The 23,781-nt window shown below is 31.5% G+C and overlaps 1 protein-coding gene across 1 annotated transcript; it reads right to left on the bottom strand.

Annotated features, from left to right (window-relative positions):
- Positions 1–7,607: 7,607 nt before the first annotated feature.
- Positions 7,608–19,107, bottom strand: LOC130897835 (facilitated trehalose transporter Tret1-like). The gene is made up of 3 exons (XM_057806757.1): positions 18,989–19,107; positions 14,720–15,268; positions 7,608–11,727 (listed from the first exon to the last, which is right to left on the bottom strand). The coding sequence occupies exons 2-3, from the start codon at positions 14,778–14,780 to the stop codon at positions 10,961–10,963; spliced, it is 828 nt and encodes a 275-aa protein (XP_057662740.1). The 5' UTR covers positions 14,781–15,268; positions 18,989–19,107; the 3' UTR covers positions 7,608–10,960.
- Positions 19,108–23,781: the final 4,674 nt, after the last annotated feature.

The raw sequence follows: 23,781 nt of genomic DNA, 5'->3' as shown, positions 1-23,781 counted from the left end.
AAAGTTTAGGTAAGCTGGGTCAGCTAGTTATGTGATAAAATAGTGTGAAAATGAACACTCTGATATAACTGCTTAAGAAAAAAACTCGCCTATATGACAGTTATAAAGCACCGCTCTTTGAGTCTAGAAGAAAACAATGGCGGCTCTATCTACTAGATTCATTAACCAGAACTACATGTGTATCTCTGCTTTAGGGGATGCTACTAAGTGAATTGCAGTGCTACCTGTCCATGAAAACTAGAACTTTAACGAAGAAGAACGCATGCGAGTTTTATCACTGAATTAAGCGAAAAAAATGTCTATAACGCGTTATAGACATTTGATTGTTTGGTTATTTTTAATCGATTTTTTTTGCTTAATGCAAATGTTTTGAAAGGCCCCGTTATAATTGAAAGGATTTATGAACTTACTAAGATAGTTTCATGAAATTTTTCGTAATAATTTTTGGCATGGCACGGCAGATTTGTGACCATAATGATGATGAATATCAATTCAATAAATAGAAACAGGACATTCAATAGAAGAAGTGAACCATGTAATTTCTTAATTGAAACCCATTAATGAATGATAATAACTGATTTTATGTCTCCGTAAAATCGTATCCTGTCCACACCGACAACGTTTTCAATAAAATCTCACAAACCGATTCACGCAATAAAATTAAATCTCGGTCCACATTTTAAAATTGAGATTCTATTTGAATCGGACTCTGGGTTTGAAGATCTAGTTGTTTTTCTCTACCAGACGGTGTAATCAGTATTTATCGCCCCCGTAATTTGTTCGTTATATCTTTAATGACGCTATTCTAGTATAAAGTACACCGGTTCGAATGTGTGGTCTTTGGATCTCGTGCTGTCTGGACAGCTATTCCACACTAAATACATGACAATTTATATGCCTTTCTATTGCCTTAATAACTATAAATTTAGATTGTTCGACAATTCGGTTTGACATTGACTACCCGAATGAAAACGGCTGAATGTAGGTTCGCGATATTATTTGCAGATCTTTTGTTTATGAACAAAAACTTCTTATTCTTATTTTATAGAAGTCCATAAAAGTTAAATCATCACATTAAAATATAAAACTTGGATAGTTCTAACACTATGTCGTCTTCTGAGATGTCCAATGAGGCACTGACTGCAATCACAAGGGATTAATGGTTCCTAATGCTTAATTGAGGTTATAAAATCTACGAGTAATTTCAGTACATGAACTGCGATTTAAAATGTCTATCGTATATCTCATTGTTAGAGCTAGAGTTAACTATATTATCTCCATAAAACGGATTATACACAGTCTCACAGTCTCAAATTCACACCCCACAGACTTAATAGGCGTTTTGCAATCAGCTTAACAAATGCCCCTGAGATGTCAAAGATGGATGACATCCCGAAAGATTTATCAAATCATAAAGTTCATAAAATATTTAACCTCTGACGAAGCAGCAGTATCAAAGTATTGCTTACAACCACAAATCACCAGATTACTTTAAAACTAGAGCTCGAATGTCTCTCATATATGTTTTAATTTTTCTCAACAAAAATTGGGTATCAATTGAAATTATGTGTCTAACAATTATTTTGTACTTGGAACAGCAATGAAACCTGTGCCCTGTTGACTCAAAGTGATTTCTGAAGCGGTATTGATTACATTTATTTAGAGCAAACATAGTTCTGTTGTACTTATTTCCATCAAATATTTCTGTTCAATAAATTTGGGTAACCGTTATTCATTGGTGTCATAAGTCAACGTTTTCTGTTTGCATCATAACGATAACACATTAACACAAGTGAAAATGAAAATCTTAGCAAATAGTATAAAAATTTGATGCAATAGGATTTTTATTAAGAAAAATATCGACTTAATTTAACATACAGAGTGAATTTTATGTAAGGAACGCCTCAATTATCTCGGAAACGATTTGTACGATTTTTATAAATTTTGTGTACAACGGTCTTGTAATACGGCCTATATTATGGTGTTATTAACATTGCTGTCAGATGTTTCCTTTTTCCGGAAAAATAATGAGCTTTGTTATTTCAAATGGATCACCCTGTACTTATTATTTTCCATCTAATGTTTCATATACCGTAACCATTTCGGAGTTAATAGCTACATTTGCGTTATCTCCGTCGAAGTTAAAATAATACATTTATGACTTCTACAATAACAAATTTGACATTTCAATAAAGTATTATTGTTGAAGTTTATTTAAAATCACAATGAATCGTTTATCTGAAAACGAACAAATTGATATTTTAATCATATAGAGATATGGTGATAGACTTAGAAGTCAACAAGAAACGTGTAATATCTTTAATAATTTATATCCTAACCAAAATGCCATAACAAGATCTACTATCGAAAAATTAGTAAAAAACTGTAACGAAATTGGTTCACTAAAAGATTTATCCTAATCATGGCGCAGAAAAACTGCATCAACTGAAAACAAATCTTTAGATGTCTGTATCCTGTTAGAAGACGATCCACACTTGAGTCCAAATCGAAGTAAGTATTTTCAATTACATTTGAAAAAAACTTCATTATTGAAAATTTTCAGACAATAACAATATCCCAAACGTCAATATTTGGCTACAACAAGATGGTGCCCCACCTCAACATGCGTGTGTGGTTAGGTTCACTTAAAAAACATCCAATTGAAATAATAAAGTTCATTATATTTCCGGAAAAAGGAAAGATCTGAGTATTTACCACCGTATCACAAGACCCTTGCGCACAAAAAATTATAAAATCATACAAACCTTTTCCGAGATAATTGAGGCGTTCCATACATGAAATTCACTCTGTATAACTCATACTAGGGCCGGTTTCTTCACGTTCTAATAAAGTGCCAAATAATTATTAGCCACATAACTTAAGTAGGAACTTTTAATTATCGAACAAATGTCTACCGTTTCTTCACCCTAGTTGGTTTAAATCCGAACTAACTAATAAGTTTTTGTCACTTTATTATGTTTTTAATAAATAGTCTACTGTTGGTAATACTATGAAAGATGCCTATATAGCAATCGTCCATGTTTTGAATAAGGAAATAAATAAGCGAAAAAACGTTTGTGTTTGTGACAACGATCTGTATGTAATTGTAATTGCACGTGTTTTGTTAAAGTTAATGTTGAAGTAATCCCTAGCTGGAGAAATATTTGTTGGCCTGAAAATTATAGTTTATATTGAAAATAACTGATAGGAAAGGAAAAAGAAAACAGTCAAAAAATTTCGTCATTGGAAAAAAAATTGTAATCATCAATTTTATGACTAACGGAATAAGCTTGTTCTTAAATTTTCTGTATTTCCTCAATCAAGTCTTCATCAAACAAAATCTTCTAAATCTTGAAAACCATCCATATTAATATTTAAGTATTTGTATGACGAATATTTCCAAAACTAATCAAATAAGGTATAATAACTTAATAAATCACTTTGAAGTATAAGATTTTAGGTTGGGTTTCTACTAAACTTCTTAATTGACACTTGTGACCGCCTAATAACTTATTTGGCAAATAACTCAATTTTCTCGGAGGTTTACTTTACTAGAAGGTGAAGACGCCGAATTTTTGGTTACTAGGTAAATAATAGTTAGAAGGAACTTTAGTAGGAAGTGAAGAAACCCGGCCTTACTAAGACCAATTTTACAAGCAAAGTCTAAACCTCAGATATCCACGTTTTCACGTTTTATATATAGCGTTTACCGAAACTTTAGTTTAACATGAAATGGAGCATTCGAACCCATTTTTTTCAAATTGGTCACAGTTTTTTAATATCCTTTGGTAGACTGATTGAAGATTAACAGTTTATATTTGATGAAATTGACGAAGATGATTAAGAAATTGTCGACGCGCCGAGAAACAAAAAGTTATTCGTTCTAGAGGAAATATTTAAATTATCCTACTTATGTTTTAAATTTGTTATGCTTCTATCGAAAATATTTCTATGTATTTTTTCACAAGGTTTATCAAAAGTCCTACTTCATTGTCAGATTAATTCCAATTGCAAATTGTTCCTTTTTTTTGTTTTTGTCATTTCAACTTTAAATCAGAAAAACTTCGGTCATATTTGTGACAACTGGTAGGAAAATGTCTATGACCTGTAAAATAGAACATTTTTTTTTATTCTTAGTTTAAACTAGAGTTCACACCATAGTTTAAACTTTAATCTCCAGTTTCACCTTAGGTTGTTGAATTGGCCCTACATACAGTATTAATGCAACTTTTTTTTGCACTAAGTATCAACAGGGTGGCAGTTGTGATTTTTTAAAATCAAAAATAGCGAAAATCAAGTGTCAAGACACTCGATTTTCGTACAACAATTTTGATAAATTGATAATGATTCAAGATTACAGATTTCCAATGAGGAATAAGTAATAATCTAGTCGTTTACTTTACTTTTCGTGTAAAACAATTGTTGTAAACGATATTTGCATAATGTGTTATTGACATTTGTGCTAACGACAATGGTATTAAATATTAACTCACTCATATTTCTCAACGTTGTGTATAAATAATAACAACCTTTCAGAATCATCAAAAACTGATGATAAAGTTTATTTTCATGCACATTACATATCAATAGTTTCGCAAATTGTACAAAAATACAAGTTCTCTCACCAAACACCGTAATATGTATAATTTACTTTTCAGAAAAACATGCATTATGTTGTTCCACATAAGAAGTTATGTAATAAACATTAGAGAGAAAGACAAAAAATAGGTTTTTGTGACAATAAAGACAGGCAGTACATTATGGAAACGTGTTATTGATATGGGAAACAAGTTAGTTCCGGTAAACTTGCCTTGGACTTTTTATTTTAATGATATTAAGACAATTTTTTTAACTTTGATTGAATATTTGAAATCACGGACAAAATTGATATAATAAATATAATCATGTGAATAATATACTATAATTTTATAAATTATAAAAATATAGAGATCGTCAAAAAATCTTGACATATTTTCTATCCAAGGTAAGTTTTTTGCTGTTAGAATCATTAAAAAGTGAAGTTGATGAGAATTAACGAAATCGGAACAAATCGTGAAAATAGCCGAATGTTATAATAGTGTTAAACTGGCAAGAAGGCCAAAGATAGAAAATCAGAGGTGCAGGATGAGTAAATAGACTAACAAAGCGTCAATATAGTAAGAAAAGAATAACGAAGTTTGTAGTGCCAAGAATTTGGAGTGATTATTACACTGTTTGTTATTTTTCTATTGTGAATCCACTCAGAGGTGAAAATTCGAAGAATACAACTTATCCTGACCTACCATCCACATCTGTTCCAAAAACACATACAGAAGCAGATATTGTTTTTGGAAAAGCAGTTACTCTCTCAAGGCAGCCCAAAATTAAGAAGTTTATCTGTATCCGTACCTCATCAACTCAAAGAAATGGAATTTAATTAAATCTTTTGTTCGAATATTGCGTCAAAGAAAACGTCATGAAGAATTTTCTTGTTTCTTCAGTAAGAAAGATAGCCTCTGTTTGTGCCATAATGTAAAAGGTCTATTTGAAGAAATCGCTATTCCATGTCATACATCTGAATGGAGTCTTTTAAATAATGTGTTCAAGTAAAAGTCTGAAAGCTAAACACCTACTAAACAGTGGCAACCAATATTTGAAAAGTTTTTTTCCAAAGCTGTCAGAGGCGAAAATTGAAGCTGGAAGCTTTGTTGGCTCTCAAATAAGATGAACTAATTATTGTGATATTTTTGCAGAGTTACTCAGCAGTAAAGAGAGAAAGCCAGGATCAGTTTTAAATCAGTAGCTCATGGTTTTCTTGGAAAATGTAGAGGTGAAAAGTACGAAGAGCTGATCACTGACATGATCATAAATTTTTCTATCATGTGATCTAGAATATCTCTAAAAATGCATATGATACATTCTCATGAAGATAAATTAAAGATAATATGGGAACTTATTTGGAAGAACAAGGGGAACGCTTCCATCAAGATATAGTGGAATTTGAGGGATGTTTGATATGCTTTTATAAATCATCTCTTTTTCGATTTTCTATGTACTTTCATTGATTTTATACTCATAAAAACAAATTCAGAAGTACTTTTAGTTCTAATTCTTATTTTTAGATATAAAAGCAATAAAAAGGAATATTATTACAGAAATATTTGAAAAAATATGAAAACGAATGTATATGTGTAGGCATCTCGAACAGGTGAGTTCAAATGTGAAGTGAATCGAGCTCCTATGATGAATGAATTAATATATGATAATAAAATTTTCATTTTTAATCAACAATAGTAACTACAATGTGTATCATGACCACTCCTCGTTCAGAAAATGACAAATGGTTAACAGTTGCATTGAACAGGGGTAGAAATGTTACAAGCATATTATATTACGTGATAAATTGATCGGCGTATCAGAAAATAATTTAAAATTATGTAATGATTGTATGCTAATACCGACTGTTATATATTTCTATTATGAATTCAAGAGCAATATCAATTATTTATGAAAAGTTGAATGTATCCGCGATTCGTTACTTTGAATGTATAATGGTTTCTTCGTTGTGTTAAATTGTTTATAACAGACGTAATGGTATGCTAGATGTATTATTACTCGTCTCTCGTACTAACTTCCACGTGAACATTTGGTCTACAACTATGAAGTGTTTACCGAATTGATGTAACTGTCTGAAGGAAAAAACACCATAAATATCAACTCTTTTTTTAACCTGTCCTATCATAAGTGGTATTTGCATTTTTAATATTAATCACGCTTTGTTTAGTACAGTTATTCTTGTTAAGTACTTCCACAAATTTTCTTCCTTGTTCTAACGTGCTGTTTTCATTGTCGTCGATGTAATTTTGAGCAGCCAAGAATTTCATAGGTGGTATAGTTCTTTCAATATCAATCGCAGATTATAAAAACTATTGTTTGATCTGCCACAGTCGTAGCCCCATTTTGTAAATTTGTTATTTTTATAAATACTTTTGGAAATATGTATATCTTATGCGAAAAATTATTCGTGAAAAGGCAAGGAATATAAATTATTTGCAAATAAAATAAAATAACATTTCAATTCCAAAGTATCTTTATAAATAATCACGGTAGTCAGAATCGTCTGAACTAAAGTCATCATTTGATTGAATTATGATGGATTGGAAAGAAGGTGATACCACATACTCCTCATCTTCTTCTTTGATAACATGTTCAGCACAATTTTTCCAAAGCTCTAGACGGTCTTCTGCTAGAATTTTCTTTACGAGTGCTGCAACCTCTTTACTCAGTAAGGAGGTAATATGAGAAGTGTATGACCCTGTTCTTTGCACAACTTCTCGATATAATAAATTTTCTCTAATTTTAGACCTTTAATGACAGTAAGCAATTCTTTGTTTGTTAGGCTTTTTTTACGATCGCTGACATGAATAGGAATATTTTTTTCAAAAAAAAAAAATGCTAAAATTTGAGATTTGTTACTACTATTAGTTGGTATCTTAAGTAGTTGCCGCGAGTGGTAGGATGCGTTGTCTATAACGATTACTGACTGTGGTAGAATGTTAGGTGAAAGCTGTTCATTAAACCACTTTTCATATATTTCTGCTGTCATATCCTCATGATAATCAGCACAGTTTTTAATTTTTTTAACAGATATTAATAAAGCATTGGTCACGAAACCGTCTTTGTTTCCAGCGTGAAGTATTATAATGTGCGTCCCTTAAAATATGGCCACATCAAACAGCAATTTTTACTATTGTCAACCCAACCGAAATTCACTATATCGTAACTGTCAAATCATATTTCATCTAGATAAATTATGTGTCTATTAAACCTTAGTAGCCTTTAATCGAACTATCCTTGACGATTTGGTTATTGGTTTGAAACCATATACTGAAAAAACTTGACGCAATATTTCTAAACCGGTATAATTGTATTCTGGATAACCTGCTACCTTGATATTAGAAGTGTATCACCTCTAATATCGCAACACTGTTCGCCTTTTATGAACTATAAATTGTCTTACGTATGAAAACTTGAGTAGTTTTGTAAACTGATTTCAATTTTTCTTTACATAGTTTTGGGTTCTGTGATTAATCCTCAGCAACCCCTTTTGTTACTACTCGATAAATGGAAAATTCATTTATTCTAGTTAATTCAGCAATTCTTATTATGATTGCTAAATATTTTCCTTTTTTAAACATTCGAACATATTTAAAATAACTCGCTGTATTTGTATATCTAAATCTTCATTATTAAATTCATACCTGTCTTAATTCCCACTACACTACAATTCATTGTCTCCATTCGCCCATGGTCTGAAGAACGCCATATTTTTATTTATTTAAAGAAATTTATGAATTACATAAATCTCACCAAACGAAGCTACTGGTCGAAAACTATCTCTGGCAGAAATTCTGTAGATACAGCTTCGGCCAATGGAAATGCGTTTATGCTTCAACTCAAACTAATTCTTGGCATAATAATAACATTATTGATTAGAAATTTATTGTCATAATAAAACGATGGGGTACTTTTCATGACATTCTTAAATCAACTCTTATTTTGTAACGAACTGAAGGATTATAACCAGTAATATCGAGTCCTAAATTTTTAACGAGTTAGGTATATGGGGAAAGTAGTAAAACAGGAAAGGAAGACCCACTCATTGAGTAATTTTTGGAACCATAGTATCGCGCTAGACTCTTCACCGGTTATGCTATCCTAGTCACACGTACGGCATTTATATTTTAGTCATCTATATAAGAAACTCAGCGAGAGCCACTACCGTCCATATATTTCACTCATCTATATAAGAGACTCAGCGAGAGATACTACCGTCCACCTTACGGTAGATAGCCATTTAAAGTTTATATAAAAAGAATCAGATCTAGTGGTTACAAAACGCAACATTTTAAAACATCAACACCTCCTTGTTTTATCATAGTAATTTTCTTTTCAGTTATTTCATTTTATTTTCATCTCATACTAACTATATTTTGGCTGCGCAGTTGAGTTCCTCGAATTTTGAGGGATTGTCTAAACGATGATCAGGAAAAATTATCTTGTAGTTTGTTTGTATGATCAGAGCTGTAGAGCTCAACACTCGTAAAAAAAAGAAAAATAATTATATTCAAACCAGGTCAGCTCAAAAACCTCAACCACAAGACGATTACTATTCAATTTCTACAGCGCTTTTCGTCGACGCAACAGAAGGTGATACGTGAAACTACGACAGCACAGATCTAGAATTAGACTTTTTCAACTCATCTGAACCTCAATTAATCATTTAGCCCGAATTAAACGACTTAGAGATATACATTTATTGAAAACACAATAAAATACACATTCTGGAATCGCATTTAAATTTTGACCTCAATGTTTGCGATGACTTGGTGGAGTGGAGTGAACGTTTCCACTAGTAGATAGCAGGCATAGGATAGCGTTATCAGCGAAAGTGGAGCCTTGCTATATTAGCAGACTATTGGTGAACGTTTAGCAGAGGTGTGAGGTTTTTATTCTTATTATATATTCAAAGAAAACCGAGCTAATCAAGACATACAATTCTTTCCACTGTGAACGTTTTTTGATATTTTCAAATAAGTTAATTCATGTGTATGCAAAAGAAGTTCTCTTTTTGGCCAGTTTCATCAATCCATAAAATGCTCCTCTCATTTATTATGTTGCAGATTCCCTGTTGTGCTTGCGGTTAACCATCGAAATATCAATAAATTGACATGAGCTAGAGCAGTCTCGTAGTAATCCATAGATTATAGATAGATAAAATGCTAGAAGGAAGTTCATATTGATCATATATAAGTTAAATCAGAAGGTTTATTGGTAACTACGATCGGGTTGACTCATGGAATAGTGTGACTTCGAGTTTCTCAAATTGTATTGGAAAGTTTTTGTAACAATGCGCTATGCAAGAGATTTAAAGAGCAAACCTACATCTTTCTTTCTCATTATGACATCGCGATTTCAATCGTAAAAATCCTCTTTATCCACATTCAATTTCCTCACCGGATTTGTCACGATATGATCTCTTTTATAAATGGATTAATAATTAGGTTGAGTGGAAAACTGTTGGGGGAAGAGATTTATTCTATCAATTCATTTTTTTTTTCTTAGCACGCTTATATTAGCTTCTGCAGTTTAAAGGTTTGTTTGTAACTCTTCTTTCGACTAAGAGCAAGTGGCTTATTTAATAAAAATTTCGTTCGATAGAGGACTCTAGCCTCCGACCTCCATGCTGGAAATAAAGAACTTCGAAAACCTTACCAAATATATTAGCTTTCTAGTTTCATGTGCTTTAAAACTGTGTTTTTTGGTTTTTTGTAATTAGGGTTATTAATTTTTCAATCGTTACAATAGCAACCTCGTCAAATTTCATTGTTCCTAATATATTTATACTAATATATTATTTTGGGATGGAGAGGTGTCAAATCCAGATTCTATAACTCTATAAATATGAACCTGCACTTATTTGAGCCCGAAACTCGCTCCATCAGTATGAATCATTATGAATAATTATGAAAAATATAAAAGTCGTTATAAATCATTTTTGCTGACATCATTAAATTTCCAATTATTCCTTAATATACTGAACCGTTTGTTGGTAGTCTATATATCAAATAAAATGTGTAATATTCATTATTTTTTAATATTAATACCGAATATAAATCAAATTTTCGAGAACGTTAAATACGGGCATTTAAATGAAGCATGTAAATTTTCATAGTGGACAGTTGAAACGACAAATGTCAAAAATTAGCTTTTTAATATATAGCTTCTATTATAGCCAATAATTGGACCAGAATGTTATACTTTTTGTAAGGATTAAAGAAATAATAACAGTTAATAAAAATTCCTATCAACCTCATCTACACGACCATTAAATATTCCGTTCCGCGTTAAACGAATGATTAGTACAAGGCGTATGTATAATTTATATTTACAAATTTGCAGCTTATCTATTATCTGAAATTCAATTATTTTTAGCCTTAAGAGAATACTGAATTTCCTCCAGAGTTTTTCCTTTTGTCTCAGGAACGTATAGTATGATGAAGACCATACCTATACATGTAAAAACTCCAAAAGTTATAAACGGAATATGCATTTCCAGTCTGTTTTCAAAAAGCTGTAAAAATTTGGACACAATGATAATTAAAATTTCATCTGATAGATAAGCTACACACACCGCTGGAGCCTTAACTGTCTGCGTAAACAACTCGCCAAGTAATACAAAATGTATTCCTCTAAGTCCTGCGCAGAAACAGATCACAAAAGTTACAAGAGCAATTAATGGAATGATATTGAAATTACTTAGGTCGATGTTGGTATTGAATTTGAGGTAAAAATATATTCCTTCTGTTAGTATACTTAATGCTGACCCAAGACTTGAGACAATTAATAAACGTCTTCGACCTGATGTGTCTATTAATAAAGCTGATATTCCTGTAACTACTAATTCAACAACAAAAAATATGAAGGTGGCTATTTCTTCAGAAATGTCAACTTTTGCTTCCTTGAAAATGTATTGACTATATTCATTAATTGCTGTGTCACCACTAAATTCTTGGAAAGCTTTCAGACACAGTATTATGATTATCCCTTTTCTGTTATTGGATTTACGAAATAAATCCAACGGATTTTTCTGTGTCGAGTTATTTTCTTCGAAGCCTTCTTCTATGCGCAAAATATCTTTCTCCACATCTTTTTTTCCGGATAAAATTTGCAAAACTTTTTTGGCGGCTGTAAAATAAGACAATGTAAGAATTGTGTATCAAAATAATCACAATTTTTAGTCAAAACAAATTGTATAATTTGTCAATTTAGAACAACGTAGATTGATGTGAAGATATAGAATAGTAATAAAAAGTTGACGTTAAATGTGAAACATAGTAATACGAGGATGGTCTCACAAGTACCTGGCCTTACAAAATGTTGTATATATATATATATATATATATATATATATATATATATATGTTTCTGAATCTTTATGAAAAAAGTCGAAACGTCAATTTTATCTATATTTGACCACATAACCATTTTTTCCAGTCTGGGAACAAAAAATAATCCGAGGGACCTGAATCTGGCGAGTAGAGTACATGAGGTAGAAATTCAAACTTCAAATCATTAATTTTGGCTATTGCAGTAACGGATCTGTGAGCTGGTATATTGTCTCGAAGACACAACGCTTCTTACCCAAATACGGATTGTTTCGCTCCGTTGCAATAAGTTCGTATAATACTCACCGTTGATAGTTTTTCTTTTTTAAAGGAAGACAATGAAAATTATACCATGCGCATCCAAAAAGAAAACAACGCCATGTCCTTGCATGCATACAGAACGGTATTTGCAGGTTCTCCCTTTTCAGTCCATTGTTTTGATTATTTTTTTGTTTAGGGTGTGAAGTGATGGACCCACGTTTTATCCATAGTTATGAAACGGCAAAAGTTGAGTTTTATTTCTGTGAAACATTGCCAAACATTGGATGGATACATTTTCACGACGCTGCTTTTGTTCCATTGTGAGCAAACGCGGTACAGATTTTTCATGTCCAAGTTAATATGCGATGTACTACCATTTTTAAAATATTGAAATTATCTGCTAGCTCGCGTACTTCCATTTGACGATCATCCAATACCGCTTTGTGGATTTTTTTCAAAACTTCAGGAGTCGTCACCTCATTTGGTCGACCACTGCGATGCTAGTCTTCGTAGGTCGTACGTTCTCGTTTAAACTCTGCTACCCAATATTTTACTGTAAATAACGAACGAATAGTCTTTGCTCTAGTTTTCCTTCTAATATTTTTTTAAACAACTACCGCCATCTCTAGGTAAGACCCGGTAATTCTGGAACCATCCTAGAATGTGAGAGGGAAGAAGGACACATTTTGGGTAATAAATGGAAAAATATGATGAGAAAAAAAAAAAAAAAACAAGGGATTTTGGAGATTGAAAAAAGTATTCACGTGAAAACTGTAACACCAGCATCAAAATATATTACGAAATGAAAATAGATCCCCTTCACGCTAACTTCGAAAATGCAGTTTGTTTTTTTCTACCTCTTCCAGTTAACTTACAAACCGATAATTTATATTGTGAGGATTTATTCTCGGTCACTCGCGACGCACCTAGTTGATTAAGCGTATACAACGCCTAAAACGCGAACTGGAAATATTGAAAGCTCAAGCAGCATAATCAGTTGAGGTTTTGCTGATACATCAATTCGCAGGATACGATTTAACTATAGCTACTGATGGAGACATTTGTTGGTATTTACTTCACTTCAATGTAAAATATTGTACACACTCACGTGGCAAAATCGATACTTATATTATCACTCCACTGAAACAACTTTTTGTGATTTTTCTAAATCTTTCGATTGTGTTAACCATAATATTTTTAACAACAAATTGCAGTACTACGGTTTCAGGTGAGCACTTCTCGCATGGTTTAAGTCATAATACCTTACCAACAGAAGTCAGCTCATAAGGGCTGATACAACGATGTCTTTTTGGAATCCAAGGCTCAGTACTAGGCCCTATTTTGTTTCTTCTATTTATAAACGACCTCGCCTATCTAGACATCAGTTGTAAAATGTGGCTATTTGCGAAAAATACTAGTTTCTCTTGGAACAACCCTGAGCCATCTCACAACACTCCATAGGACCATATATAGTGACCTAATCACCCTTAAATTATGGTGCGATTCTTATCTTCTCTATCTCAACGTTTCTAAGACCAAATTTTAATCTTATAAAAATAAATTGCAGCCTTTTTTATTAAATAACACCACCATTGACGTCGTTGAATCTAGAATTCGTAGTACTTGTTTTAGACAATTCCTTGAAATGGAAGTTACATATTGCCGCCTTATCTAAAAAATGCGCCGAGATCAGTTTCCAATGAACTGAACTTATACACCTCCTTAATAATCTATTATGCCCTTATTGAGTCGCATCTCCGATATGCCCTTCCCTTCGGGGGTACGTATGCTGCGCTTCAATTTGAGCGAATCTTCAAAATACAAAAAAGACATGTTAGATATTCATTCGGTCTGAATAGCAGGGCTCACTGCAGAGACTTCGTTGAAAGATTAAAAATTCTGACTATTCCTTCCTTATCCATCTTTGAATCCGTTTGCATAATTCGTAAGCACGCTTCTCCAATTTCAGGAAGGTCATTGTACGGCTATCCACCTAGGAGCGTAGGTAGGAGCCCTATACCTACCTACTCCACATTCATAATTGGTTAAGGGCTCTATATTTTACAATGCAAAATATGCACAATCACTTGCCAATTGAAATAAAATCGATATTATCTTTTCCCGCAATAATTTAAGGGTAGTAGTTTCTGTAAATGACTTCTTTAGTAATAATCTTATTAAATTTCGGGCATGCTGTATATTACTTTGATTTTGCTAAGGACTCATACTAATTATTACCTATAATTTAGTTACTCATTATGGTTTTCTCTTGTATAATGAAATTTCAATTTATTTGCATCCTTATTCAGTTATATTTAATTTGTTTTTTATTTACTTTTTACAAGCTTTTATCTACAAATTGTAAGAATTTTTTGACAATAAAGCATTTTCTCTCTCTCACTATGGTGCTGGGATGTTAGAAGATCCAGATTATGCAATACTTTATTGGCTAGATATTACTGTAGTTTATTTAATTGACACGTACAAAATGCTGTACGAAAGGAGGATTGGAAATGAAATGAAATACTCACCCTTCTTCTTTCCTCTCATAATGAGAAAATAAGGTGATTCCGGCATGGAAGCGAAAACCATTATCGAAATAATGGGAAACACGCATGATATTGCTGCTGTAATTTTGATATTACAGTAGGTACCAATTATATTTATCACGAATGATCCTAGAATCCATGACAAAGGTATTAAGGATAAAAGTAAACCTCTTATTCTAGGCTCCGATATTTCCCCAATATATAAAGGAACTGCTCAGAGGCTCCAACCAATTGCAAATCCTGCTATTAGTCTTGCTATTAGAAGTGTTACATAGTTTGTTGCAATATATATCATTATCCAAGAAATAAGATGGGGCACTGCTGATAGAAGAATGATTTTATGTTTACCAATAATATCGATTATTATAGCCATCGATAGAGATCCTCCTAAGAGACTAAATGTAGGTGCCCTTCTTAACCACTTTGATCCAGTTTTTCCAACGTGAATAGGAGATGATTTGGCCAATAAAGTACGAAATGAGATATAGCACCATCCATAATGCATTCCATTTATGAATATCGATATTACAGCTGAAAAGAAGATTGAATAAATACGAGTTTTGGGACCTTTAAGAGGTTAATATCTTGACAGAACAACAAAGGAGTAAAGGTAGGACAGAATGGAAGATTTAGGGATCGTGTTAAGACGGAAAAAATTAAACAGATCTTCAATTTATTATAAAACAAACAAAAGTGGATGAAACTTATGCAGTTTGTTATATATTCCTAAATATAAGAGACAGTTATTAAAGTAGATGTAGATTTTCGTCTTCTACAACTTATAACCGCATCAATTATCGTTGGAATCCAGTTATATTATGTATGCTAGAATTTCGCTTTTTAAGCTCACAAACCACTTTAAAAACTGTTAGATACGTCTTCAAAAGATATTATTTGTGAAAAACTTCCTTGACCAGATATTATTCAAGTAATCTTGTTAAATATTCAAGAGCTAACATGAAACACATCTGTCATAGTAGGAAATCGAGAGATGTTAGTTTGCAACAAATTTCGTGGCTATTGTTACAAGATCTTCCAATATATTCTGAGTTTGAGTACGGGTGCTATTCATAATAACATTTTGCGCCTGCGATAATCTAGTTCTTCACTTTTTTTTTGTTTTGAACTAATCTCTTAGGTGCTTCTCATATCTATTTTGATAACACGTTCAATAAAATCAATGAGTAGCAAACTTTGTTTAACCCAAATTAACAATCAACATTAGTGGCAAGATTTGTAAACATTTTCTAGACAGTTTGGCCAATTAAATTCTTTTGTTTTGCAATTTATGTGCTTCAAACACCTTTCGTCACTAAGTACCGTTGGATTTAGTAAATAATCAATACACCAATTCGCTTATTTTCGCGTAGTGTATAAGTCATCTTGTACAAAACTCATAAATTTCAAATAACAAACCGCTTTCCACAATGTCACAACGCACATTTTCAATGTTAAGGACGGTACTTCCAACATTTGTAATAGATAATGGGAATTGGAATATTGAAATCTGTAGTACTATATCTCTCATAAATCAGTTGAAATTTTGCTTATAGAATCTAAGTCGCAGGAGTGAGTGAGGCGTCATACGAAATTCGCTTATTTTCATATAGTATACTAGGTATTTTGGCAACCATCTTGTACAAAACTCATAAATTCCAAACAACAAAGCGTTTTCTATAATGTCAACGCACATTGTAAATTTGAAATCGATAAACGGATAGCGCGGAAATGTTGTGACGGCTGAATGTCGATTGACATACCCGCAAGAAGCAGCTAATATATACTTGAAACAGCGACGTTCCGTTTTTTCTGGATTGCTTCTTTTATTATTTTTCATATGCATAACTATCTTCCCTCCATTATCAACACGTTATTTATAATATATTATTAAAAATATATTGTTATGGAATTTTCATGAATTTAGGATTCAAATTTATACCACTTTCGATATAATAATACTTTAAAACTTTCTTCTTTCAGTTGTTTCCTTATTCAGAGATAAGCATTTGCCACTATCGAGTTAGTTTGAAATTTATACATGTCCATTATACTCTGTTGAATTTACAAATATGGATATATCTGATATCGACGAGATCTCATTGAAAATACGTTTTACAAAAGTTGGACACTTAAATTAATTCAACACTTAATCCTTAATTCTTCCATAAACAGCACAATACGGTCTTTTGAACGCTCATTTACTTAGAAAAATTCTATAGATTTCGTTTATTTTGTTAAGACATCGCATAGCTAATTCATGTTGAATTTCTTAGAGCATTTCTTATTTCAGGAAACGTTATTTTCCATCAGAGAATATGTTTAATAACCATAATTATACATGTGGTAAGACTTTGCGAATTGCTAATTTTTCAACAATAATCGAAAGAACCAAAACGTGGGGTCGCTCTTAACCCAGACTAATTTTTTTATCACGCTTGCGCGCGTTAAGTGTGCTATGTAGTTCAAGAGTTTGTTTCCATCTCCATTTCCCATTCCAATTATAGGAAAATTGATGAGTTAAAGAACTAGCTTGAAAAAAGTAATTGATGTATGTAAGAGCAAGCCCTCTGAGTGACAAGGAACTGTGGGATGAACATGAAATACACTGGAAAAACAGTCTTTGGAAGAAGAAGATAACGAAGATGAAGACGATGATCTATCCAACGATTTAGTACCTTATGAGATGACATAGAAATAACAATAGGAACAGATAGCAAATACTAAAGATTCTGGAAGCACTGAGACCTTGGATATACAACCTATGCAAGGGAAGATAATGAAACCAGGATGTCATACGAAACGATATAGGGGACGATAGAAAATGTTGAAGAAACGGTGTCGTTCAAAAAGAGTTGGTCAAAAAACATGAAGATGGTATGCTAGAGGTGGCTGGAATCAATTCTTTTGGATTGCATTGATTTTAAACGTAGAACCATGATAAAACTACAACTTACTTTTTAAAAAAAGCTGATGATGCTTCAGTGGAGAGTAATATGAAGAAAAAACGGAATATCAAAGTTTTCTTATTGAACTTAAGCAATCTCTTCACGTCTACTTTCGATATTCCAAAGATGTTCTTTTTCAACAACCCCCAAACTACTCACACGTTGCAACTTTTTCATAAAGCTTGATATTTATCCAAAATTTTAGGATATGTCTTTTTATTTAAAAAAAATATTTGTTTTTCATTTTGTCGCTTATAAATATTTGTATTTCATCAATTTTTTTATGAAAGTTTTGTTGAATAAATATTTGAAAACTTAAAAGGAAAGGAAACTTGGAAAATGGGTCACCAGCGATTTCACGCAGTGGCTCTTATTTCAGTTTTTCTTGTAGGGTTTAAATATGTTTCTCATTTTTAATTAAATTCCACAAAAAGGTTAAAAACATCTGATTTAACGAATAGAGATACTAAAGTTGGATTATTAGTTGGATCTGAGTATATTTATATACAGATGATAAAAATTTTAAAGAGTTCCGATGCAAAACTACATCTTGCGCGGTAGATAATGAAATAGTAAACCTATAAAAAAAAAAGGATAAGACAAACCAATGCACTATCAGCCACATTATTTATTTTGGAACTCGGTATAATAATAACAAACAGTGAATATAGAACATAGAAAGAAAGAGAGAAGTTACAATTAGCGAATAGAGCATATGGTACAAATACAAAATGTTGAAGCGTCGAGAAATAAAATCGAATACAAAATTTGAAACATTTAAGGAAGATTCTATCAAGACTTATGCTGTTATGTCAATATGAAAGAGAAAAAAGACGCAGAAATATTACTGAGAATAGAAAGCAAAATTATGCGCACTATTATGGGACCGAAAAAAGAAAATGATGTATACGAAAGAAAACAGAATGGCTAATGTATATGAAGAGCTGAACCAGAAGTTGGGATGGTAGAATGGACCGAAGACCAAAGATTAGATTGATTTGGATAGAATGAGTGCGAAAAACTGAAAAACACGACGATAGATAGGAATGGAGACATGGTAAACAAGCTGAAGGCGTGAGAAGATGCAGAGTGAGGGCTCTGTAAAGATTCGAAGAAAAGTGGGGCTTCACATAAGGGACATTATGCGATTGCATATATATATATATATATATATATATATATATATATATATATATATATATATATATATATATATATATATATATATATATATATATATATATATATATATATATCTAATGTGTACAAGAGAAAATTATTTATATATATATTTTTATGTACTCACCAGTTAAACTAGCAAGATATTGATAAAATGTATTATGCTGGCTACGCCTTGAGGCCATGCTTGAGACTTGTTTTTTATTTTTATGAAGTTATTTACGCGATCGAGGTACTAAAAACAGTGAAAATTGTTGATACAGTTTACTGTGGCAATAAATTCCATATTATCTTATATCTGATAGTATTTCAATCATAATTTAGGAGATAAATTGATGCTTAACTAAATAGGGATTAATCAACATAGTAATAAATGGGAATAGGTGTAATTTTATAACATGTGATTTATTTATTTTTGTCCAGTTCAGTATTTTGATGAAGTATGTGACTATTGCATGAATTTTTTTCACTTTTTAAATCATAAAATTCATTCTCCCAATCAGGAGGTTTTGGATTTCTCACTATAGAGAGAGAAGAAAGAGAAATGCTTTATTGTCAAGAAATTTTCAGACAAAAGATTGTAGAACTGAAAAAACAAACATAAAAATAACTAAATAAAATAAAATTTCAATATTGAGAAAAGAAACATAATGATAACAAAATTATAGGTAATATTAATAGGTAATAATTAGTATATAAGTCCATAGCCAAATTAAACCAGTATGCAGCATTCCCGGGATTAAATATTATTATTAGAATAGAAGTCACACACAGATTAGAAGGCATTCTACAGTAAACATACCCTCAACTTATCAAGAAATGCAGGAAAAGATAATATCGATTTGATTTCAATTGGCAAGTGATTGTGCATTTTTTGCAATGTGAAATATTGAGCCCTCAACTTATTCTGAACGTGGTAGGTGAAGGTCGTGCTCCGCGTTCCTAAGTAGATAGCCATGCAATGATATTTCTGAAATTGAAGAAGCGAGGTAACGAATTAGGTAAACGGATTCAAAGATAAATAAGAAAGTAAGAGTCAGAATATTTAATCTTTTGAAGAAGTCCCTGCAGTGAGCCCTACTGTTTAGTCCGAGTGAATATCTCTCTTTTGTAATTTGAAGGTTGTGTATCCTAGTGTATCGTTATGGAATGCAAAAAGTGGATGTAAATTTCTTACATCTTACTAGTTCTTCTGGTAAAGTCAACAAAATCGGCAGGGGCCATATCTGGAGATTTGGGGATCTTAAGGCAATTAATGTCTTGAGGCTACTTCCTTAAAAAATATTTTAAATAAAATGAAAATAGGCACAACAGAGTGACCAGTCAGATCTCTCAATTTGTCGCCGACTATTCGCCTGGGTTCATCTAAGAAGTATCATCTACAAGACACAACTTAATCAGGATTTATTTAGAAATAGAACACTGATAACTCCTCCTCCTCCTCAATAAGGAAATTAACAATTCCATAATCCCTTATTAGCTCTTTAGAATAGACTTTGATGCTGTCAAATTTAAGGAAGAAGACAAATTTCATTAATTAATCACCCAAAATTAATAGAAAATATACTTTCCAAACCAAAACATTACTATAATGATGAATATTATTCCAATACATATTCAATAGAACTATGTCAACAGAATGGTTTTTCAAATCTGAATCATACCACTTACTTAAGCTATTATCACCAAAAAGATCATTTGAAAAAAAATCTAGTTTGTATGAAAGAACATAATTTTTTCTCCAGATTCTATCTCCTACATGAAAGTGCAAATCTTTATTTCATAAATTGTGGTATTTTGTATTTTTTCCATCTAATATTTTCATTTCCCACAAGTCTAATAGTCGAATATACTAAAATTTAAAAAATTTTTATACCTACAAAATTGCTAAGAGTTGCTTATAGAATTTTGTAGCCTCAGACAAATTGTCAAAATCAGAAAACTTTCAGGTAGAGCTCAATCAACTCGTCCTGTAAACCTCAATCTAATTAGAAGATGCTTTATTTATTATTTCACTGTTACTAATAAATCTATAAACTGAATCAGTCTCAAGTTGAAAACTGAACGTTAAATGTGTTTTTAAAAGATGCGATACTTCTGGCTTCTCTCTAGCGTTCTAGTAATTTTTCACTTTTTCTCATACTTATCAAACCATTATCAAAGGTTATGGAAGAAGTTTTTTAGTTCAACTTTTAAAGTATTTATTTTTTTGTTTATTTTGTAAGTTCTTGATATGAAATAATGTCAGAAAGTAAAATATTTAAATAAAAGTGAAAAATAGGTTATCGTTGCCGGCAACCTAACATCTGCTGTTATAATACAGTCTCCATTTATTGGTTACGTATAAATAAAACATTTTTCTATATATAATAATAAAATGTATATACATTTTATGGGTTAAGTTATTACATTATCACATAATCACGTGAAAAATTAAAAGGATAATAAACTTAATCACTATAAAACATTAGAATAAGTTAAATTTGAATCTTACTGACATTAAAATGAAATCATGCTGGAGCGTCAAAGCGATCAACTTTCAATCTCCTTTTGTTGTATATTCGAATTTCTGTGCATCATAAAAAAAACTTCATCAGATGTTTTAGTCGTGGCATTTTCAGATCCTGACACAAAACACGATTTATTTACCTTATTTCAGATTAATCAAAGTTCAATAATAATGCTTATTTTAGAATAACCGAGAGAATAACGGTTCTATTCACTTTGTAACATATGTTCAGTGTTTATTTTATACTTATGAAGTCACGCAATATGGCGGCCTTACTGAAATGTTTAAACTACCTACAAAATTTTTGAATTTTCAATAATTTTTCTTAACTATGAATATTGATCAAAGATTTATAAAATATAGATATAGTAGAAGATGTATATAAACTATTATGCTATTTAATATTTAATTATAAAAATATAAATATATAATTAGCTAATAACAAGCTAATAAGTATGCTACAAGTAGATATTATAGATCTTATATTTTATCAGAAATATCCATTCAAATCTGTAACCATATTTTGACGATTTATCAAACATTTGATGAATATGTAGTTGAAGGTAATGGAACGAGCACATTAGTAAACTGAATGACAAATTATTGGTTAAAATTGCGACAATCTCTTCACAAGATTGCAGGAATTTACTATGTCTAAAGTTGAAGCGATAACTAAGCTATGTGGATTAACAAACTATGATAGAAAACTAGCGATCCAACTAGATTAGTTAACTCATCCTTGTAAAACATTTAATTTTTTACCTTTTCTTACCATTTGCTGTCATTGTTTCTCTTATTCATCTATTGAATCATAAATTCATAGTCGCTTTAATTTCATTATATACATTTGTCATTATTTGTACTATTATCAATCTATAAATGCTGTACTAGGTACTTCTAAAATATCTGTAATAAATTTTTTGAAATTTATTCTGTTTATTCAAATTTCCTACTGCAGGAATTCCTACTAAGAATAAGAAATATCATGATACTATGACTTAATTCTGTTAAATAAATACTGAAAATATATATATAGAGATGCTGTAATAAATCTTACCAATAATTCCACTTCTATTATCTACTAAAATATTCAACCTGTTGAATAGAAACGGGTTAGTGTCAGAGACAATAATTCTTGGTTGATGTTGGAATCTCATGGGAATTTATCATAATAATTCCTTAAATAAACACAGACTCATCTTAGAAAGTTATTTATATGAAGCGTAATCAGTGTAACTTTCTGGTATTAGCATATTCTTATCTGAGCTCGTGCAGAGAGCAAAATTAACCGATGATGAATGTATACCTCAAGTTCCCTTACGGGGGGCCCAGTGACGCGATGACATGAGGTGATGAGGTGACACATAACTTTTAAAATTCTATCAAATGTTGTATGCGTTTTTGTTTCTATAGATAGTTTCATACGTAATAATTTCTAATGAATATTAGCTTCTATATCTCTACTATAGATGATAAATAAAAATATAGGGTAATGTGAAAATAAGTTTCCGAAATCTCATTGTCCAATATGTTTTCATCAAGTTTTGGAATTAATGATAGTGAAATAGTGACAAATCCGCACTATACGCTGGTGTATCAAAACTTCCTAACCAAGATTAGATAATTTTTGGCGAATCATCAAATTTGAGCTCAAGATGGCGTTGGTGGAGTACAAAGTTTGTTTTGTCAATTATCTCCGGGTATTTATTTTGAATTTCTTTCCGTAATATAATTGCTTAAAACGAAAGAGGCCCAAAAAATAAAACTTGTGTCTAAAAGAAGCCTAACACGTCTACCAGAAAACCAGCATGCTTTAATTATTGGATTTGGGGTAACAAATACATACAAAAAAAACGAAAGACTTTCTAAGGCGATAATAGTGCCGACAATGATTATGCACACTCCTAGAATGAAATCAGATACTGCCAAAAAAAAAATGTTTTTTGAGACTGCAGATTTGCAAGTACTTATCAGAATTACTTCGAGGATATTCACAAATATGAAGATTATTGAGAGAATTTGAAAAATGAAGAAATGCGAATCATTAAAATTTGCTAGCGATAGATCACTTTAAGTCTAAATAACCGAGAAAGTGATGACGTATGTTCCAATCTTTTTGGCACAAAATATTCAACCATATATTCTGTAATAAGTATCTCTAATTAAACTCTTCATATTTGCCATTTATGGCTAAGTAACTAAAAAAGTTAATAATTCAAACTAGAAAGAGGAGCCCGTGATCATCAACTAGGTGTAAATTTCTACAATCTTTCATTCTTTCCAAAGACAATGCAAAGTGCAGTTTTCACCTTCGCAAACGACACAGCAATACTAGCGTCTTACCACAACCAAGAATCAGCAGGCCGAAATCTAAAAAACAAAATAAAAACATGGCTGAAGATATGCCAACG

The sequence above is a fragment of the Diorhabda carinulata genome, chromosome 9, assembly GCF_026250575.1.
Source record: "Diorhabda carinulata isolate Delta chromosome 9, icDioCari1.1, whole genome shotgun sequence".
Classification (NCBI taxonomy): Eukaryota; Metazoa; Arthropoda; class Insecta; order Coleoptera; family Chrysomelidae; genus Diorhabda; species Diorhabda carinulata.
The sequence above is the reverse complement of the archived record's forward strand: the minus strand, read 5'-3'. Positions and strand labels throughout refer to the sequence as shown.

What these genes read in the sequence shown, in the direction of transcription:
- LOC130897835 (XM_057806757.1), bottom strand. Translation starts at nt 14,780, where the DNA reads ATGGTTTTCGCTTCCATGCCGGAATCACCTTATTTTCTCATTATGAGA. An exon ending in TATGAGAGGAAAGAAGAAGG is followed by an intron (nt 11,728 to 14,719) that starts GTGAGTATTTCA and finishes CTTATTTTACAG; the next exon opens with CCGCCAAAAAAGTTTTGCAA.